At 44.5% G+C, this 16,955-nt stretch overlaps 1 protein-coding gene across 2 annotated transcripts in view; it reads left to right on the forward strand.

Moving 5' to 3' along the window:
- Positions 1-16,955, forward strand: part of LOC142579761 (condensin-2 complex subunit H2-like) — a 99,669-nt gene that overhangs the window by 59,927 nt on the left and 22,787 nt on the right. For both annotated transcript variants that reach the window (XM_075690311.1, XM_075690312.1), the window contains exons 13-16: positions 5,303-5,392; positions 12,057-12,133; positions 13,908-13,997; positions 14,815-14,967. In XM_075690311.1, the coding sequence (XP_075546426.1) occupies positions 5,303-5,392; positions 12,057-12,133; positions 13,908-13,997; positions 14,815-14,967 (410 nt within the window). The remainder of the gene's footprint in view (positions 1-5,302; positions 5,393-12,056; positions 12,134-13,907; positions 13,998-14,814; positions 14,968-16,955) is intronic.

The following is a 16,955-nucleotide window of genomic DNA, read 5'->3' on the forward strand; positions in this document are numbered from 1 at the left end:
GAAGTACTTGCTCGATGACGGAAGCACTCCTCAGTTAAATTCTGTCCCTAGTACTCAACCGGCCGTTGCAAAAAAAAAAAAACAACCTTGTGTTATATTATAAGATGAAATAAAATGCTGCTTGCCCATTTCTATTTCATTTTTAGAAAAAAGAACTATTGAAATTACCCTTGACAACAACGCGCGCGGTCGAAAGCTGTTGTTTTCGCTCGACTCCATGCCACCCATGCTTTCATGTTTCAGTAGTTTCGTTATCGCATAGGGCTCTGCTGATTTTGCTGGCTTGCGAAACTCGCACAAACTGCAAGTAGCCGAGAATTTAACTTCCATGTGATGTTGCGGGAATGGTCTACGCACGCCACTTGACCAAAAAGCAGCTGCAGTGGCGAATCCACCACCCTGTCTTGGCTTGGTACCGCCGTCTGTTGTGCGCCGTTTTACTTACCGATAGCAGCAAGGGGTGGTGATGGTGTATGCAACGTCACCACTCCCCCGGTTGGGTGGCGGAAGATTTGAATTTCAAAAAGAGGTATTCGGACCCTCCAGATGCAATTTTCTCGTAAACTAAGTCTTTCCTTGTCACGAAACAGGCGTTGCGAGGTTTCTGGAATGGTACTTAAACAGACCATGCCGACTTAGTATTTGCCTTTAGTGTTCCTTGAAGAATAAAAATGTAGATTCACTGAAATAGATATATTCCGATTTTGTACTTGGGCAGCAGTCTTCATTGGATGAATCACTGCTTGGTTCACTTCCAGCGGAGCAACCAGCGTGCACGCCCATAGCATAATCGAACGTGTATGTGAGCGCACACAGGAAAATTATATGGTTGTGCACCCAACAGAAAAATCAAACTCGTCAGAAACTTGCACTAATTCTTTGTCGCATTGCCAACGAGCGGCAATCAGCTTTCATGAGTATTGAGAGAAGAAACAGGCATGGCAGCATTGTTTGTAAATAGCAGTACCTGACTGTGAGCAGATGTAATCGCACCCCTGTGAGCAATAAACAAGCAAGCATCGTGCACTGATCCTTAAGGGATTAGAAACCAGATAGACATAAATTTTTACGAGTGCAATGAACAAAACCTTACCTTACCGCCTCATGCCGCTGCGTGAGCGGATGCTGAAACGCCAGCGTAAAGAAGCCATGGAATGAAAACCAAAAGACTACGGAGCGAAAAAAAACAAAATTCTTTTAGCCACACAGGATGGCAGCACTTGCTAGGCAAGAAAAAGTTGATAAATTAGCGCGCTTTTCATACATAAGGATGGGGCCGTAAATATATGGCATCGATCATATGGAACATGTTTACGCCTTTGACTCTGAAAGGGTTAAAGGGCCCCTAATCAACCCCAAGGCTGAAAATTTGTTGTGTAGTGGTAGTTGTGTACGAGTTGCAATGAACATGTAGCCGCAAAAGTTTTTGAGAATGATGCCGTCAAACCAGAGTGGCAGGTATTTGATGATCAAGCATGTGGCCACTGCTTGCATCTCTCTCTCCTTTGTCTCTCCTCTTGAGCAGTCTCTTCTCCTCGCCATGTGCTTTTCTAAACTCCTCTAAATGGCACATGGACAATATGTCATTACTAAAGTCATGCTCACCCTTCTTTTTTCTTCTTTCTAAGCACCATGCACATCCTGTTACTCTTGTTTTTTGGCTACCCATTGTCGCTGCCATGCCAAACCGTGCCCTGTGCTCCTGCGAAGCAGTGCTGCAATGGACCCTATGCTGTAAATTATATCATACGCGACCACCGCCCATTTTGTTTACAATACATTATTGGAGGCTCGACAACCCACTGCACGTATAGAAAGAAGCAAGTGCCAGCAAACGGACGAAGGATATCCACCAGTGCTTTGCCAGACCTGCAACATGATACTGTACCACCGTGTTTAGCACAGATACCGTTTGCAGGGTGAACATCATCAGCACCTCCAAGAAAGATTACAGCGGAAGCATCGCATCGGTGTGAAAACGGACTTGCATTATGTGTTTCTCTCCCTCTTTTTCTTCCTTCTTTTTTTTTTTAAGCTTTCGTAAATGTGTACTTGAAACATCAATGATGTTGCACCGCAAATCGCAAACTGAAACAAGAAACACATGTGCGCACGTGCATGCTGCTGGCATCAGCTGCATGGAGGCTCGCGAGCTGACGGACTGGAAGTTGTAGGTCCTTGTAGGCCAACAAGTCGACAGTGTTTACCTTGTTGATGGTACATGGAGCACCCTGTTGACATCATAATGTGCAAACAGGCACCAAAAAGGCCAGGAGAAAAGCACGGGATCATTTATTGAATTTGCGGCGTCCCCGCACTGTGTAGCTCTTCTACATTCACCAAAGATTGTCGTCATGGCATTCAGTACGTGATAAGCATGCTTATTTAAAATGTGTAAATAAATGTTTGAGGTTCTTTGAGGCCCTATAAATAGTAAAGATAAAAAAAGATATAAAGATATAAAAAAATTATTGGTCTTTGACCCAACCATCTCCCTAAGTGATAAAATGACGTAATGGTAGAACAGGAGAGGCAGTAACAAGGTCAGTTAGTAGGAAAGGCTGAAGGGATGTCCGAAAATAAGCATTTAACAGGTTATCAGGTTAACAGGTTTAACAGGTTGTCAGTGCTAATTAGGACTGGAGGAAGGAAAAACTTGTTCCTAAGAAAAGAGGAATCCATTGCTGCCTGCTCGGCCTGCAGCTAGTTGCTTTGCAGCCTCATAGAGGCTTTCCCTGCCAATAGAGAGTCTTAGATGAGAAGCATGAATTATTGCCATTGTTAGTACAGTATTATATTTTGCGCAGGTTGGTCACAGGCCTTGGCTTCCTCACCAACGTTTTTATAGCTGCATAGTTCATAAAGAAAGTGGAAGTGCTCAAAAGGAGGGATTAGCTGTGGTTGTGAAAAGAGACTGAAAGTGCTTTAGCTGCGGTGTAGTGTTGGGCAGCTGCGACTTTTCACTCTCCTTGTTCACCGACAGCTATCCATACACAAGGCAGCATAGTACACCTAAGAACCTCGAAATTTAATGCTGCGAGTGTGATTGTCAGATTGAGATTGACTGTGCTGGTACAAGTATGAAAGCTGCATAATAATTATAGCCGTTTACAATACCCGCTTGACTCTGTTCCATTTATAACATCAGAAACTTATCTCGCCTTTACTGTATTTTCTTGTATAAGACCCGTCCTGATGTAACATTTAAAAAAGTTTCGCTGAATACTGAATATTGAATGCATGGCATTTGGTATCAGTTGATACCGTCGCTCAATGTTTTAAGCCTATTGGAATATGTAATGATTGATAATATTGTCAGAGGACTGTTATCTTTGGGAGTATGTCAATCAGGCGTAGTAAGCTGCGGTAACTATCTCGTGTAAGTATGACCATCTTTATAGCATTACTCGAATCAAAGAAGAAATTTTACTTCAGTAATTAGAAACTCGTCGCATGGTAGCGCTCTTCTGTCTATTTCACAGGTACATTTAGATCAATACATCTCGCAGTCTGCCAACTCGCGCACCTGTGCGCACGTAACGGCGTCTTCACAACACATCCAGTTTCATGTGCATACATGGTCAAACGCAGCCATTTAACTCATCATCACTGCCTCGCACTATTGCACATTGGAACAGTCTTCCAGGCCACATCACATCCATGTCTAACGACGAAACTTTTCGTGATAACCTGAATACGCTCTTTGATAACACTGCCTTTTTTTTTTTCTTGTTTCTGATGCTACATTTTTCTTTTCTGCACAATCTGTAACCCCCCTTACTCAGTGCCTTTCAGTGGGCCTGTAAGGTATTATGAATAAAGAGATAAATAATATTGAGAATGGCAGTGATGAATAATGAAGTAAAACTTCATCAGTGGCTCTGAAATCTTGAATAAATGTTTGTGTAGTCTGTAGCCAGTGTTTACATTTCGTATACATTATTTACAATGTTGTCTGCGATTTTAGCAGGTACAGTCACCAGCCCTAAGTGTAAGAGTCGGTCCCTGCCAAGATATTGAAAATTAACATGACTGTATTGCACAAGTAAATGGTAGTACACTCTCCTTTGTATGTGGTGCAAGTCGGCTGTTGTTTCTGCTTCCTACTGTATACGCTACCGTTTGCCACAAGTAGGACCTCGTTCATACACTTTGGAAAAAAATGCAAGAAAAGAATTTGTACTAGCCGGGTAAATGTACGATCCAAAGTCACTAATCCATTTCTTAGACTCAACTGTAGCTGACATCTATGTAATAATTCTATAATCTATGCGCTAATTCTTGCTGCACAAGGTACTGACGTGCGCTGAGCTAGTGAGGCTTGGGCGGCACGAGGCATGCATCGTCGTTTTCGCGGCTTCGTCAGGCATATGTTTCTGCTCCTTAAATTGGGCCTAGGTCAGCAGCTTCTTTTAGCCGGGCATTTTGGCAGGATGTTTTGACGTGCCCTCTCAGTGCGAAACGTTGTGGCATGAGGCGCCAATGCGCATTTGAGCTGGCGGGGTGCGAGAGGACCGAGGTGCTCGTCATTTTCGTTTCACGTATAGGAAATGCAATCCGTAGGTGTTGCCAGAGTGCAGTGCCGCCAGGGAAAAAAAAAAAAGAAATGTGACGCTGACTTCGCACCACCTGCAGCAGGGAATGGTGGGGTGTTTTGGTTATCACCTGTTAAAAGTGTGCAGAACACTTTCGATGAGCAAAACGAGAACAAGGTGAAAGCAGGAGCCTGGCTCCTGCTTTCGCCTTGTTCTCGTTTTGCTCATTGTCTTGAATTTCCATCTCCCGCCTTCCCCGTGTTTTCCCCAGAACATTTTCAGTGGCAGCATGCCGCGTGTGCTGTGAAACGGAACAGATAAGTGAAGGTGCTTGTTGCGTAGGGTTGGTACATTCAATAGCTGTGAATGTGGCATGCGACGACCCTCGAGGAGATTTCTGGTACTGGGATAGGAAACTGAATACTTACCAGCGTTTTCACTTGACATGGGCGAGTGAGCACTGTGGGGAAGCTGCTGTGGCTACTGTTTTTGATTGCATGGACCTCATGTCTCCTTGTTTTATATGAGATCTAGTGACCAGAAAATGTGTCATACGATTGCATTTTGGTGACATACTGAACGTTGGTTCCGAAAGATTGTGTTTACTGGGAACTTATCAACCAGTAAAATATGCATAACTGTATTGGATCATTTTTTGTGTTTTTGTTCGGGAACGTTGGCGCCAGAAAATCGTACAAAATGGGATTGTGTCGTTGTGGTTATGGTTGTGGGTATTATCAGTTCGAAATTCTGGGCTATTCTTTCAGGTGATGACCTTCCAGGGGCAGAAGAAGAAGAGAAGGACCTCGATCTGGCATGTTGTGCCAACATCAAACTGCCCGAGGTGGCTGAGCAAGGTATGCATACAGTGAAACTTTGGTTCAGCCTACTTTATCACATTAATCATAAAGGTGCTTTACTCATGGTTGCTTTAAATTCTCTTGCAATGAAAATTTGCGTAAATACTGTGCCCATATTTGTATGGTATTTGTGAGTATTCTGTGCTTGTATTAGGGTTCACTAATATCACCACACACCTCTGAAGTGTGGTGAAAATACACCTTGTTTTTAATTTCCAACTGAAAAGTGTAATTCGGGCTCTATTTGGAGGCGTGCTTTGGGCATGTTGTTTTTTTCTTCTTCTTTCCTTCTCGGTGTCTATTTCAACTGCTGAGTTATGAAAGAAAGTTCTTACGTGATCCCCCACACATCTAGGGTACAAATTGATGCGTCATCAGCAGCAGCTTTGTCCAAAAATGAAAGCACCTTGAAACGGTGTCACTTGCTTACAAATCCAGACACAATTTTCTACCTTGTTGGTTCACTCTCATGTTACTATAAGGGCATTCGAATAGCAAAATTTTCTAATCGAATGAAATATGAATATTTCAAAAAAATGACCTTAAAATATTGAATCAAATAATGAATATTCCCAATTTCAAAAAAAGAAGTGAAATCAAAAGTTCCTTGGAGCCTGTTGGCAACAGAAGGCTTCTTTGCATATTTTGGCACATGGAATACTGTTAAAGGAGTCCTGAAGCACCCCTCTGGCTTGGTGAAAAAACATTCCTCGAATAGGATATCATCATCATCATCATCATCATCATCATCATCATCATCCTATTTTATGTCCAGTGCAGGACCAAGGCCTCTACCTGCAATCTCCAATTACTGCTGTCCTACGCCAACTGATTCCAACTAGCGCCCGTGAATTTCCTAATTTCATTGCTCCACCTAGTCTTCTGCCATCCTCGACTGTGCTTCCCTTCTCTTCTACCCTAATAGTCCAACGGTTATCTAACCTGCGCATTACATGACTTGCCCAGCTCCATTTTTTTCTCTTAATTTCGATTTGATTATTGGCTATACTCGTTTGCTCCGTGATCTAAACCACTCTCTTTCTGTCTCTTAATGTTATGCCTCGCATTCCTCGTTCCATCGCTCTTTGTGCGGTCCTTAACTTGTTCTCAAGCTTCTTTTTCAGTCTCCAAGTCTCTGCCCCTAATGTCAGCACCGGTAAAATGCACTCATTGTACACCTTCCTTTTCAATGGTAATGGTAAGCTTCCAGTCGGGAGCTGACAATGCCTGCTGTATGTGATTCAACCCATTTTTATTCTTCTATGAATTTCCTTCTCATGATCAGGGTTCCCTGTGATATATTGAACTAGGTAAACATACTTCTTCAGACTCTAGAGGCTGACTGGTGATCCTGAACTCTTGTTCCCTTGCCCGGCTATTCGTCATTATCTTTGTCTTTTGCATATTAATCTTCAATCCAACTCTTACACTCTCTCTGTTAAGGTCCTCAATCATTGGTTGTAACTCGTCTGCGGTATCACTGAATAAAACAATGCCATTGGCAAACTGAAGATTGTTGAAATATTCGCTGTCGATCCTTACTCCTAAGCCTTTTCAGTTTAATCGCTTCAATACTTCTTCCAAGCTCACAGTGAATAAATAGCATAGGAGAGATTGTGTCTCCTTGTCTGACACCTTTCTTTATAGGTATCTTTCTACTTTTCTTGCGTAGAATTAAGGTGGCTGTGGAATTTCTCTAGATATTTTCTAGGGTATTTACGTAAGTGCTCTGTACTCTTTGATTAGACAATGCCTCTATGACTGCTGGTATCTCTACTGAATCAAATGCTTTTTCGTAATCTATGAAAGCCATATAGAGAGTATTCTGGGATTGTATTTTGGTTCACTAAAATCACCACACACCTCCGAAGTGTGATTCCTTCGGAAGTGTGTATTCTGCGGATTTCTCGATAACCTGGTTAATGACATGGACGTGATCCATTGTAGAGTATCCCTTCCTGAAGCCAGCCTGTTCCCTTGGTTGGCTAAAGTCCAGTGTTGCCCTTATTTTATTGCAAATTACCTTGGTGAATATATTATATAATACTGGGAGTAAGCTAATAGTTCTATAATTTTTCAATTCTTTAACGTCTCCCTTTTTGTGGCTTAGTACAATTTTTGCATTCTTCCAGTTTTCTGGGACCCTTGCAGTCGATTGGCACTTCGTATAGAGAGCTGCCAGTCTTCCAAGCATTACGTCTCCCCCATCTTTGAAGATCGACTGTTATTCTATCTTCTCCTGCCGCTCTTCCCCGTTTCATGTCTTGCAAGGCCCTTCTGACCTCATCGCTATAGTTATAGGAGGAGTTTCTGTATCCTGTTCATTACTGCCTTGAATGGACGTGTCCTGACTCCTCTGAGTACTGTACAAGACAGTATACAATGCTTCTGCTACTGTTACTGTATCTTCGAGATAGCTGATATTACCTGCATATCTTTCAGTGCATACATCTTAGTTTGCCCTATGCCAAGTTTCCTTCTCGCTGATTTCAGGCTGCGTCCATTTTTACGGCTTCTTCAGTCTTTCCCTCATTATAATTTCGAATATCCCTTATTTTCGCCTTGTTGATCAGTTTTGACAGTTCTGCGAATTCTACCTTATCTCTTGAGTTGGCCACTTTCATTCTTTGTCATTTCTTTATTAGGTCCTTTGTTACTTGGGAGAGCTTGCCTACTGGTTGCCTTGGTGCCTTGCCTCCCATTTCTATTGCTGCCTCTGAAGCCAGCCTAGTTATGGTTTCATTCATTACCTCTATGTCACCTTCATCTCTCTATTCTAAGGCTGCATATTTGTTTTGTAAACACCAGCCTGATGTTGTCTGCTTTTTCCCTTACAGCCTCTAGGTTGACCTGTTTCTTCTTGACTAATTTTCCTCTTTCTCTCTTCAAATTGAGGTTAATCCTTGCCCTCACTAACCTATGATCACTGCACTTTATCCTACCTATCACTTCTACATCCTGCACTATACTGGGATCAGCAGAAAGTATTAAGTCAATTTCATTTCTTGTTTCACCATTAGGGCTTTTCCAGGTCCACTTTCTGTTGCTAGGCTTCCTGAAAAAGGTGTTCATTATTTGAAGCTTATTCCTTTCTGCAAATTCTACCAGCATCTCTCCTCTAGCATTCCTAGAATCGATGCCATAGTTTCCAATTGCTTGTTCCCCAGCCTGCTTTTTCCCCACTTTTGCATTGAAGTCGCCAATTATTACAGCATACAGTAAAACCTCGCTTAACCGTACTCGCTTAAACAGTAGTCTCGTTTTAAAAGCAGTAAAGTCAAATCCCTGACTCAGCGGCCATTGAACATAATGTGTTTTGTATCCACATAAACCGTACCAGCTTATTGCGTACGGATCGGTTAACACATAGTGTTTCCACTTTTCATCACGCAAACACAGCGGCGCGTCGTCTCCATCGGGTCGCACGGCAGAACAACAAGCCTCAGAGATCGGAACCATGGATCAGAACAACGGCCTCCAAGCACCCTCTGCATATGCGCCTGAAGCCACATCGGCATGAACATCATTTTCGGCGCTGTGCCAGAGAGCGTTGTGGCGTCGTGTGAACAAGCAAATGCCACACACTGTACAGTGTAGTCAACAGTAGATACCTGTCCCGTGCCAGCGCAGAGTTCTTGTCACGTTCGGTAGTGCGAACGATGTCTAATTTTTCTTCTATGCTCAGCACCCGGCGTTTTTTTTTTTTTTTTCCGAGCTTCGGCATGACGCGAGCGATGCGAGTCGAAATGCGAAGCAGTTCCTTGGCAGTGCCACTGCGAACGCGAAGAGATGTTGGCTATGAGGTTCAACTTTTCGCCATTGTTGCCTCTGTTGTTGCTGAGGTATCGCCTAGTGGCAGTGATGAGGATGACACAGAAAGCGACAGCACGGATGATTCAGGCCTGACTGTTGCAGAAGCTGCACGTTACTGCAGTCTCATGAATGCAATCCTCATGACGAGAACAGCACCCCGCAATGAAAAAGGCGCCCCGCAACATCTGCTGCGCAACCGCGCCCGTGCACAGAGAATATGCAAGGCCAATGAGGAATCTGCCATGCGAGTGCTTGCCGAGAAGAGGTGGCTGGCTAAAAAGCTGGCTCGCAGCTTTAGTAAGTTTGAGGCCGCAGTTGTCGCTGTTAGGCCGCCGTGCCATCAAACGAAAATAACACTTTTGTCGCACAAAGTGAATACATGCTGCATGTTTTTTTCCCCTGTCATCGCACTCTCTCTGAGTTCCATTTTTGACAGGTAAATGGGCGATCTCATGCTATTTCGGTTAAGCAGTACTACCGTTTAGTACATACATTTCCCAAGCTCCGGCCAAGTACGATTTTAATGTGGTTTCACTGTACTTAGTTTGCACCTTTCTCATTGCTAATTTAACATCTTCATAAACCTGATCTACGTCCTCATCATCGTGACTGGATGTTGGAGCATAGGCCTGTACTACCTTTAATCTATACCTCTTATTAAGTGGGATTACGCCTACTGCTGCCCTCTCATTAATGCTGTAGAATTCGTCACTGTTGCCCCCTATGCCCTTATGGATTAGGAGTCCTACCCTGTACTGCTTCTTATCTGGGAGACCTCTATAGCAGAGGACATGTCCATTATTCTGCAATGTATAAGCCTCACCAGTTTTTCTAATCTCACTAAGGCCGAAGATATCCCAAACAATGTCCAATAGTTCCTCAAAGAGTCCTGCTAAGTTAGCCTTACTCGACAGAGTTCCGCGATTAAAGGTTGCCAGAGTCAGTTTCCATTGGTGGCCTGTCCAGGTCCGGAGATTCTTAGCACCCTCTGCTGCATTACAGGTCTCACCACAGCCTTGGTCAGGTGCTCTGCAGCTGCTGGGGACAGATGGCCATTGGTTAATTGCAGGAATCATGAGGGATGAGGTGGCCGAATACTGCACCAGGGAGGCCAATTCCTGTTCTGGTCCGGGAGTGTCTTTGTTGACGCTTAGTGGGCCTTCCTAATATGGTTGTACCTGGATTAGTAAAGCCCCACTCGCTCTCGGCATCTTTTGCCGGTGTCAGGCATCACTCCAAGCCTGCAGATGCTGCTGTGAAAATCTCGGCCAAATTTTGCAGTCATGCGAGGCACATAGAGCTCACAAGCAGCGCACGAAGTCACCTTTCTTTCTTTCAAATTCTCTCTTCTCAACAGAAACCTCCTCACTCTTTTCAGGCTGCTTTATTTTTTCATAAAGCAAATTCCCGTACGTGGCTGCTATTGGCCAGTAGCTGACGTGAATCAAGAAGGGTGTTTGGATCAGTATGCTTCTTCCTACTGTTACTGTGTGTATTCATTGACGCAGTTTAATAAGCAGGCTGAAGTAAGTGAATATCTGCTTTTGAATGTCGATAGTAATTACATACTTCCGGACGAAGCCAACCGTCGTCTGCTCACGTTCAGCTGCGGCCACCCATGTAAGAATTACTGTTTGACCACCACATTTCGACTAGTTTCGAACACTCAACTAGGTTCAAACCAAGCAAAATTGAAGGTCAGACCACATGCATGCTTGCCAGCATGTACTCACTCCTGGCCACTCCTGGCTAGACGCCTTGGCTTCGCTTCGTATTGAGCTATGCATAGTGCTTCAAAATCCGCAAGTTGGATGTGGCTACTATTGCTTGTCAAGCTGGTGCAGGACAAAGCCAGTCCGCACCATGTAGCATGGTCAGACTGGAGCGCATGAGTGCGAGCGTGCACTCAAGCCCTGTCATGCTCAAAGCAAATGCTGCGCATACGCGCTACAGTTGCATGTAACTGTGGTCGGCTGTGTAGCATAGATACTGCGGCTGCCGCAGGCTGCCGTGACAAGTTCGCTCGTTGAGTGCACTGCGGCTTGCTGAGGACAACCTTGTTTGGCGCATCATAGACACCAAAATGAGAAATAATGGCGTCTATGTGAACACCCAAAATCAAATTTGAACTGCGCGCCACAGTGATGGCGGAGTGTTTTGGGCGCACCCAGTTCCGCCATAGCCTTCACAGTACAAGGCATTGAAGGAGTGGGAGCACTGCGAAGGAGATAGCCGCATAGGCGACCTTTGATTGCCAGTAATCTGCTCCTGCTGAATTCATTGAAAGCTTGTTTTTATATATTTTTTTTTAACTGCCTCGTCTGCCTCCACCATCTTTCCATGTCCATTGCCTTCCATTCCCATCCTATGCCTCTGAATGCTAAAATCATGATGGCACCTTATTCCGCTACCTTTGTAATCCTAATAAATGGCATTGCTTTCTCTCTTGGAAAGATAACAAATGCAACCTACAAATCTTGCTTGCTTAGCGCTGTGTCTATAGAACTTTACTTTCCACATGTTTTTGCACTTTGACAGCCTTGCTGCATCACATTCCTCCGAACACTGTGCATGTTCCCATTAAATGTTTTCCTTGCTGGGACAAAACTGCTTCCAGAAGTTCTCGAAGTCTTGAGCTGGCACACTTAAGAAGCAAAGCGGTGTGCATTCCGTGTTTGCATTTCATCTTCCTTATCACTTTAACACTTTAAACATGTTTCAGAGGGTGCTCCAGGTTTTTGCGCGTTTATGTGGTCCTGGTGGTGCTGTTAGACGATGCACTGAAGTGACAGTGCTGTGTTGTAACCACTTGTTTCTCATGCCTTCAATCAATTCACTCTTCATTCAGGCCCACCTCCATCGGATGAGTCTTCAGAAAAAGACTCTTACGAGAAGCTGGTCCATAGCTACCTGCAGGAGTTTCATGTAAGCATGTTACCAGATCCCCCATGTCATAGGTGTTTTGCGCTTCACTTCTCTGTGCATTGCAATTGTGGCAAGTACAGTAAATGCCTGTAACTGGAAGCGGTAAAAAAACTGGGAAAAATTTCGATATAAGCAAAGTCACGAAAATAGAAGCCCGCTGGCTGTGCATAGACTACATGGAGCCTTTCCAAAGTGTCGCCAGTAATACCTGTCATTTTCATGTGCATTGGGACAAGGCTCGTCGGTGCCTACAGCCAAAGGCGTTACTGGCACTGTATTAAGACGGTGTGCTTGGTGCCGTCGAGATGTTTCCAGACATCCAAAAAGCTGATGCTGCTGCTTTCTGCATCATAACGAATTCCGAACAATTTCACTTCAAAAACCAAAACTGTGAACTGTGAAAGAGCGCACTTCTCATGTTTTTAGCAGACGCCTACGAGCGAAGCGGCATTTATGCCTCCCTGTCACACGAGCATGAAGTGAGCGTCCCTATCAAGCCACGATGTAGCTGAAACGTAGCTCCATGCCACATATCGTGCCTGCGGTGCCTTGCAACATTTCATCGGCTTCCTTCTACAATACTGAAATATCTTCCTTGAAGATCCCTTGTTCAGTGGGCTTCTTTTAATTTGACTCCACTTAATTCAATTTTTCGATGAATTCAATCGCAAACGAAGGTCCCGGCCAGTGCCTGTACATTTCAGTGGGCTTAAACTTTCATTACTCGATCGTGAAATTGGCAAAATTTTGCCGAGTATATCAGTGGCGTGTTTCAGTGTTTTTTTATGCCGCTTGTTAAATTCGGGTCATCAGATAATTTGAGCAATTTCATTGGTCCCATCAAGGTTGAATTAGTGGAAGTCGACTGTAGAACAATCACTGGATTACACAGTACGACTTAGTGTAGAAATTTTTTTTCTGGGGCATGATGAGGGGACCTTTGATGAGATACTAAAGGCAAATTGGGTCTAGCTGGGGACAGATTGCGGTCATGAAAATCTCAATTGTTTGTTGTACACTGGATCATAATTTCATTGCTAAGGCAGTTCCAACTGTAGAAAGTGCACCTCCTGAACGTGGCCGATTGCCCGAGGTAAAATAAAGGTGCATGTCAATGCAACGTAGGAATCAGCGACCGTATTTATTCAAATCTAGGCCGATAGTTTTTCCAAATTATCATATAGCAAATTCTAGGGCCGGCTTAAATTCGAGGATTTAAAAAGGTGCACCTCTTTGTAGTTGTTCCACCGAACATAAGAAGTTATGGGAGCAAAAGTCTTATGTCCAATTGATAGCGAGGCTGTGGGGTATCTGTTGTGACTAGTAAGCGCTGCGTAGTTGGGAGCTCGGGGGAGTCCAATCAAGGCATGTGTTGGTGTTGTGTGCTTGCACGGGAAATCACGCTGGCCATGTTGCCACTGGGATAGTGCTTCTCAAGAATCGAGTTTGCCAAACGGCTGTCATCACACACAAACAGGAGATGAGGCACATGAGAGCACCTCGATCCATGTTTTGTAGGCCACATGATGTTATGGAGCAAACAAGGGTCGTGCCAAAGACGAACTTTATGCTCAACAAAAGACTATTGGAAAGGTGTAGCTGGGATCGGTTTCAGTAGCCATCCTCTTTTATGTATCGACGCCTGTCTTGTAAATGCTTTATTACGCATGATGCCGTCATTATTTCCTCAATGTGATGATGTCTTATGTAATGATATTGAATGCGCACCCTTATTTGGATGTATTGACATGCTGATGTTTTTATATATTTGCAGGAACCTTTGTCGGAGTGCCAGCTCTCTGACCTGCAAAAGAGAGTGGCTGATTGGGAGAGTCGAATCAGGCCTATGCTCGACATTGAAGAGGTAGGGCAGGACGTTATTGCCAATTTGTATAAACTTTTTTCCTTTCTCTAATGACATTTACATTTCCAGACTACAGTTCACACCTGTTGTGGCAAATGCTACTTGTGCAGCTCAAAGTATTCAAAAGTAGATATAACATTCTCAGGCGTGGCACGATGTTAAAAAATGCACCTGACCCTTCACGATGATGCCTGTGCAAACTGAGCAAGCTTACATTCCACATGACTAAAGGATGCACGCTGGGCATTGTTAGAGGGCCAAAAAATGTTTTTGATTTTGACCAGCTGGGGAAAAGTTTTCACTGGCAAATGCTCTTTAGTTATATGTATAAGCAGAAACCCAGTGCCCCGTTATTGCAGGAAGTGTGCTTAGTCGCATTGGCTTCTTGAAAGAAACGGGCACTTCCTTTTGTTACTCACAGGGGCACATGCCGCAAAGGCTGCCTGCATTTTTATTTAAATCAGCTTTTGCCAAATACATTCTGTGCATAGCCACACAGCACCTTGTGTTTATTGCTGCTTTGGTCATCCCTTGTCTTAAATGCGTTGTCATTTGCCGATATTTGTGCATAGCCAGTGTCTTAAATGTGGCATCTATGACATGTTTGTGGCTCCGCAGTAGCTTCCAACAAATGCATTCATCAAATGCATTGCCTCTGAGATTGGCTTCCGTTACAGTCCCTGCAGGCATGGACACCACATGCTAGTTTTGTATCCGCACATTGTCATTTTTGGTGATAAGCCCTGTCTCTTCCTTCGCTGCCCTCCTTTCTTTTGGTATTTTGTTAGTGATAACTGAGTTGCGGCTTTGCTTGCAGGAGCGGGAGAGCTTCAACATTCGCACCTACTGCAACCGAGTGCTGGACCATTTCTCTGACGCGCCATCCAAGCAGACCCTTTACTTCCGCCAGATCTGTAGGGGCCGGCACGTATGGGAGGTGTCTCGGTACTTCGCCTCCACACTGCAACTGGTGAGTGGCTTTCTCGTACCACATACTAATAGAAATTCTGGACCAACGTGTAAAGGTATTGTCTTCAGGAACTGTAACTTACAATGGTCCAGAAAGCATGGGAATGATTGTTGGTACATGGACTTGCCTAAACTTTGTCGTTTTTGGTGGGATCTCAGATGCAATGTCTCTTGTATGGCGCTTCCTCCAAAAATTACCAGGGAGAAGCGTGGCACTGTTGTCTTTGGGAGCTGGAACTTACAACGGTCGAGCCAGCATGAGAATGATGGGTAGTATGCAGCGGAACCCACCTATAACAACATTCAAGTGCCACGAAAATTCCATTGTTATAACTGATAATTGTTATAACCGGGTTGCATGAAAAAAATCAAAATAGGGGGATGGCAGAGCTATTGTGAGAAAACTATAATGGCGGGGAGGACAGTGCCCCTCTCCACCACCTTCCTTCATCTGCCTGCTGATTGTGTTCACTCGTTTGACTGCTTCTTGGGCTCTCCAATCGCGTGTAACAAGCCGCTTCTGCCAGGATAAAGAATGGCACTGCTATAACAACTGCAAAGAGGGGTTACGGGTGACAAGCAATATGCAAGCTCTGCCAAGGCATCACTTTGGTGGCCCCAAAAGGGGCCTTTTACAAAATACGAGGTTGCCGCAGCAGCCTGTCAGCTTCAGAAATCCAGAAGAAAAGCTGAGTCAAGGTCGCCACAAGCATCATTCCACGTACTTCTCACTAGCTTGCGCGAGAAAACCCTATGTGCGTCAGCCTTGCATGCTTTACGCAAAGCTTGCCGACATCCTTCTCCAAGGCATACAGGTGCTCCACCTAGTGCAGCAAGAGGTTGCTCGTGAAAACGAAGGACCAGAGAGACTGAATTATCTGCCGGGCCACCTGTGAGGACAACACTGAGGCAGCTTGCCCTACTGTGTCATCGTTGCTGCCATTGCCATTGCTATCCGATTCAAGCTCGTTTGCAATGGTTGCCTCATTGTTTAGAAGCACTTAGTTTTCAAATCTATAGCGGCAACGTCGTGCATTGCCGATGATCAGCAGGCAGATCAGCCATCTTCCGTTTCGGCGGCGAGTCAAACGAGGCTGAGAAACCATGTGGCCAGGAACGATTTTGATGCAACCAACAAAGACGAACACACGAGTGATCACCGTATTTACTCGCATGATGATCGCACTCGTGTAATGATCGCACCCCTGAATTTTGCCGTCAAAATTAGTTTTTTTTTTCTTTCCCATGTAATGATCGCACCCCAAACTTGTCGCAGCGATATGTTGTGTGCCAAGTCTAGCTAATGATGATCGTGCTTGCCATCTGTCGAATGCTGTCAAATGCTGCGTGAACGACTCTTGAAGACATACCCAGCGGTCTGGACGCACCAAACATCCTTAAGCAGATGCCCCATTTCATTCGTTTCATCCCTTTCCGCACTTCCATGAAAAAAAGCTACAACCAAACTTGCCTTGGCTTTATTACTTGTAGGCTTCATAATGGTTTTGGCCAACAACCACAAAAAGGGCTCCTTTCGATTCTTCTCGTCTGTACTCGTGGGCAGGCAACAAATCGCGAGCGGCAACTATAGTGGCCATGTTTACACTGATACGTTAGAAGTGTACACTATTCATTCGCCGACGCTTGTACCACAGCTAAAATATTAACCCACCCTTAGCGAAAACGTGCCTTATTAGGATAGTAGTGAAGACAAATGGCCGCAGTTTCCGCAGCATGTCCGCCATGTGTCCGCCAACGACGGGGAAAATTGACGAATGGGGTCATCTTGCTCCACAACAATGCCCGTGCCCACGTCACTTATGTGCTTAATATAAAACTGGCAAAGTTCAAGTGGGAAATGCTGGAATATCCGCCATACAGCTCAGGTCTGTTGCCTTGCGACTTCCACATTTTGGGGCAACTGAAAAGGACAGCTCAAAGCAACCAGATTCTTGTCGGACGATGACGTGAAAGAGTCGGTTGTAGATT

This window comes from Dermacentor variabilis, chromosome 4 (genome assembly GCF_050947875.1).
Source record: "Dermacentor variabilis isolate Ectoservices chromosome 4, ASM5094787v1, whole genome shotgun sequence".
Classification (NCBI taxonomy): domain Eukaryota; kingdom Metazoa; phylum Arthropoda; class Arachnida; order Ixodida; family Ixodidae; genus Dermacentor; species Dermacentor variabilis.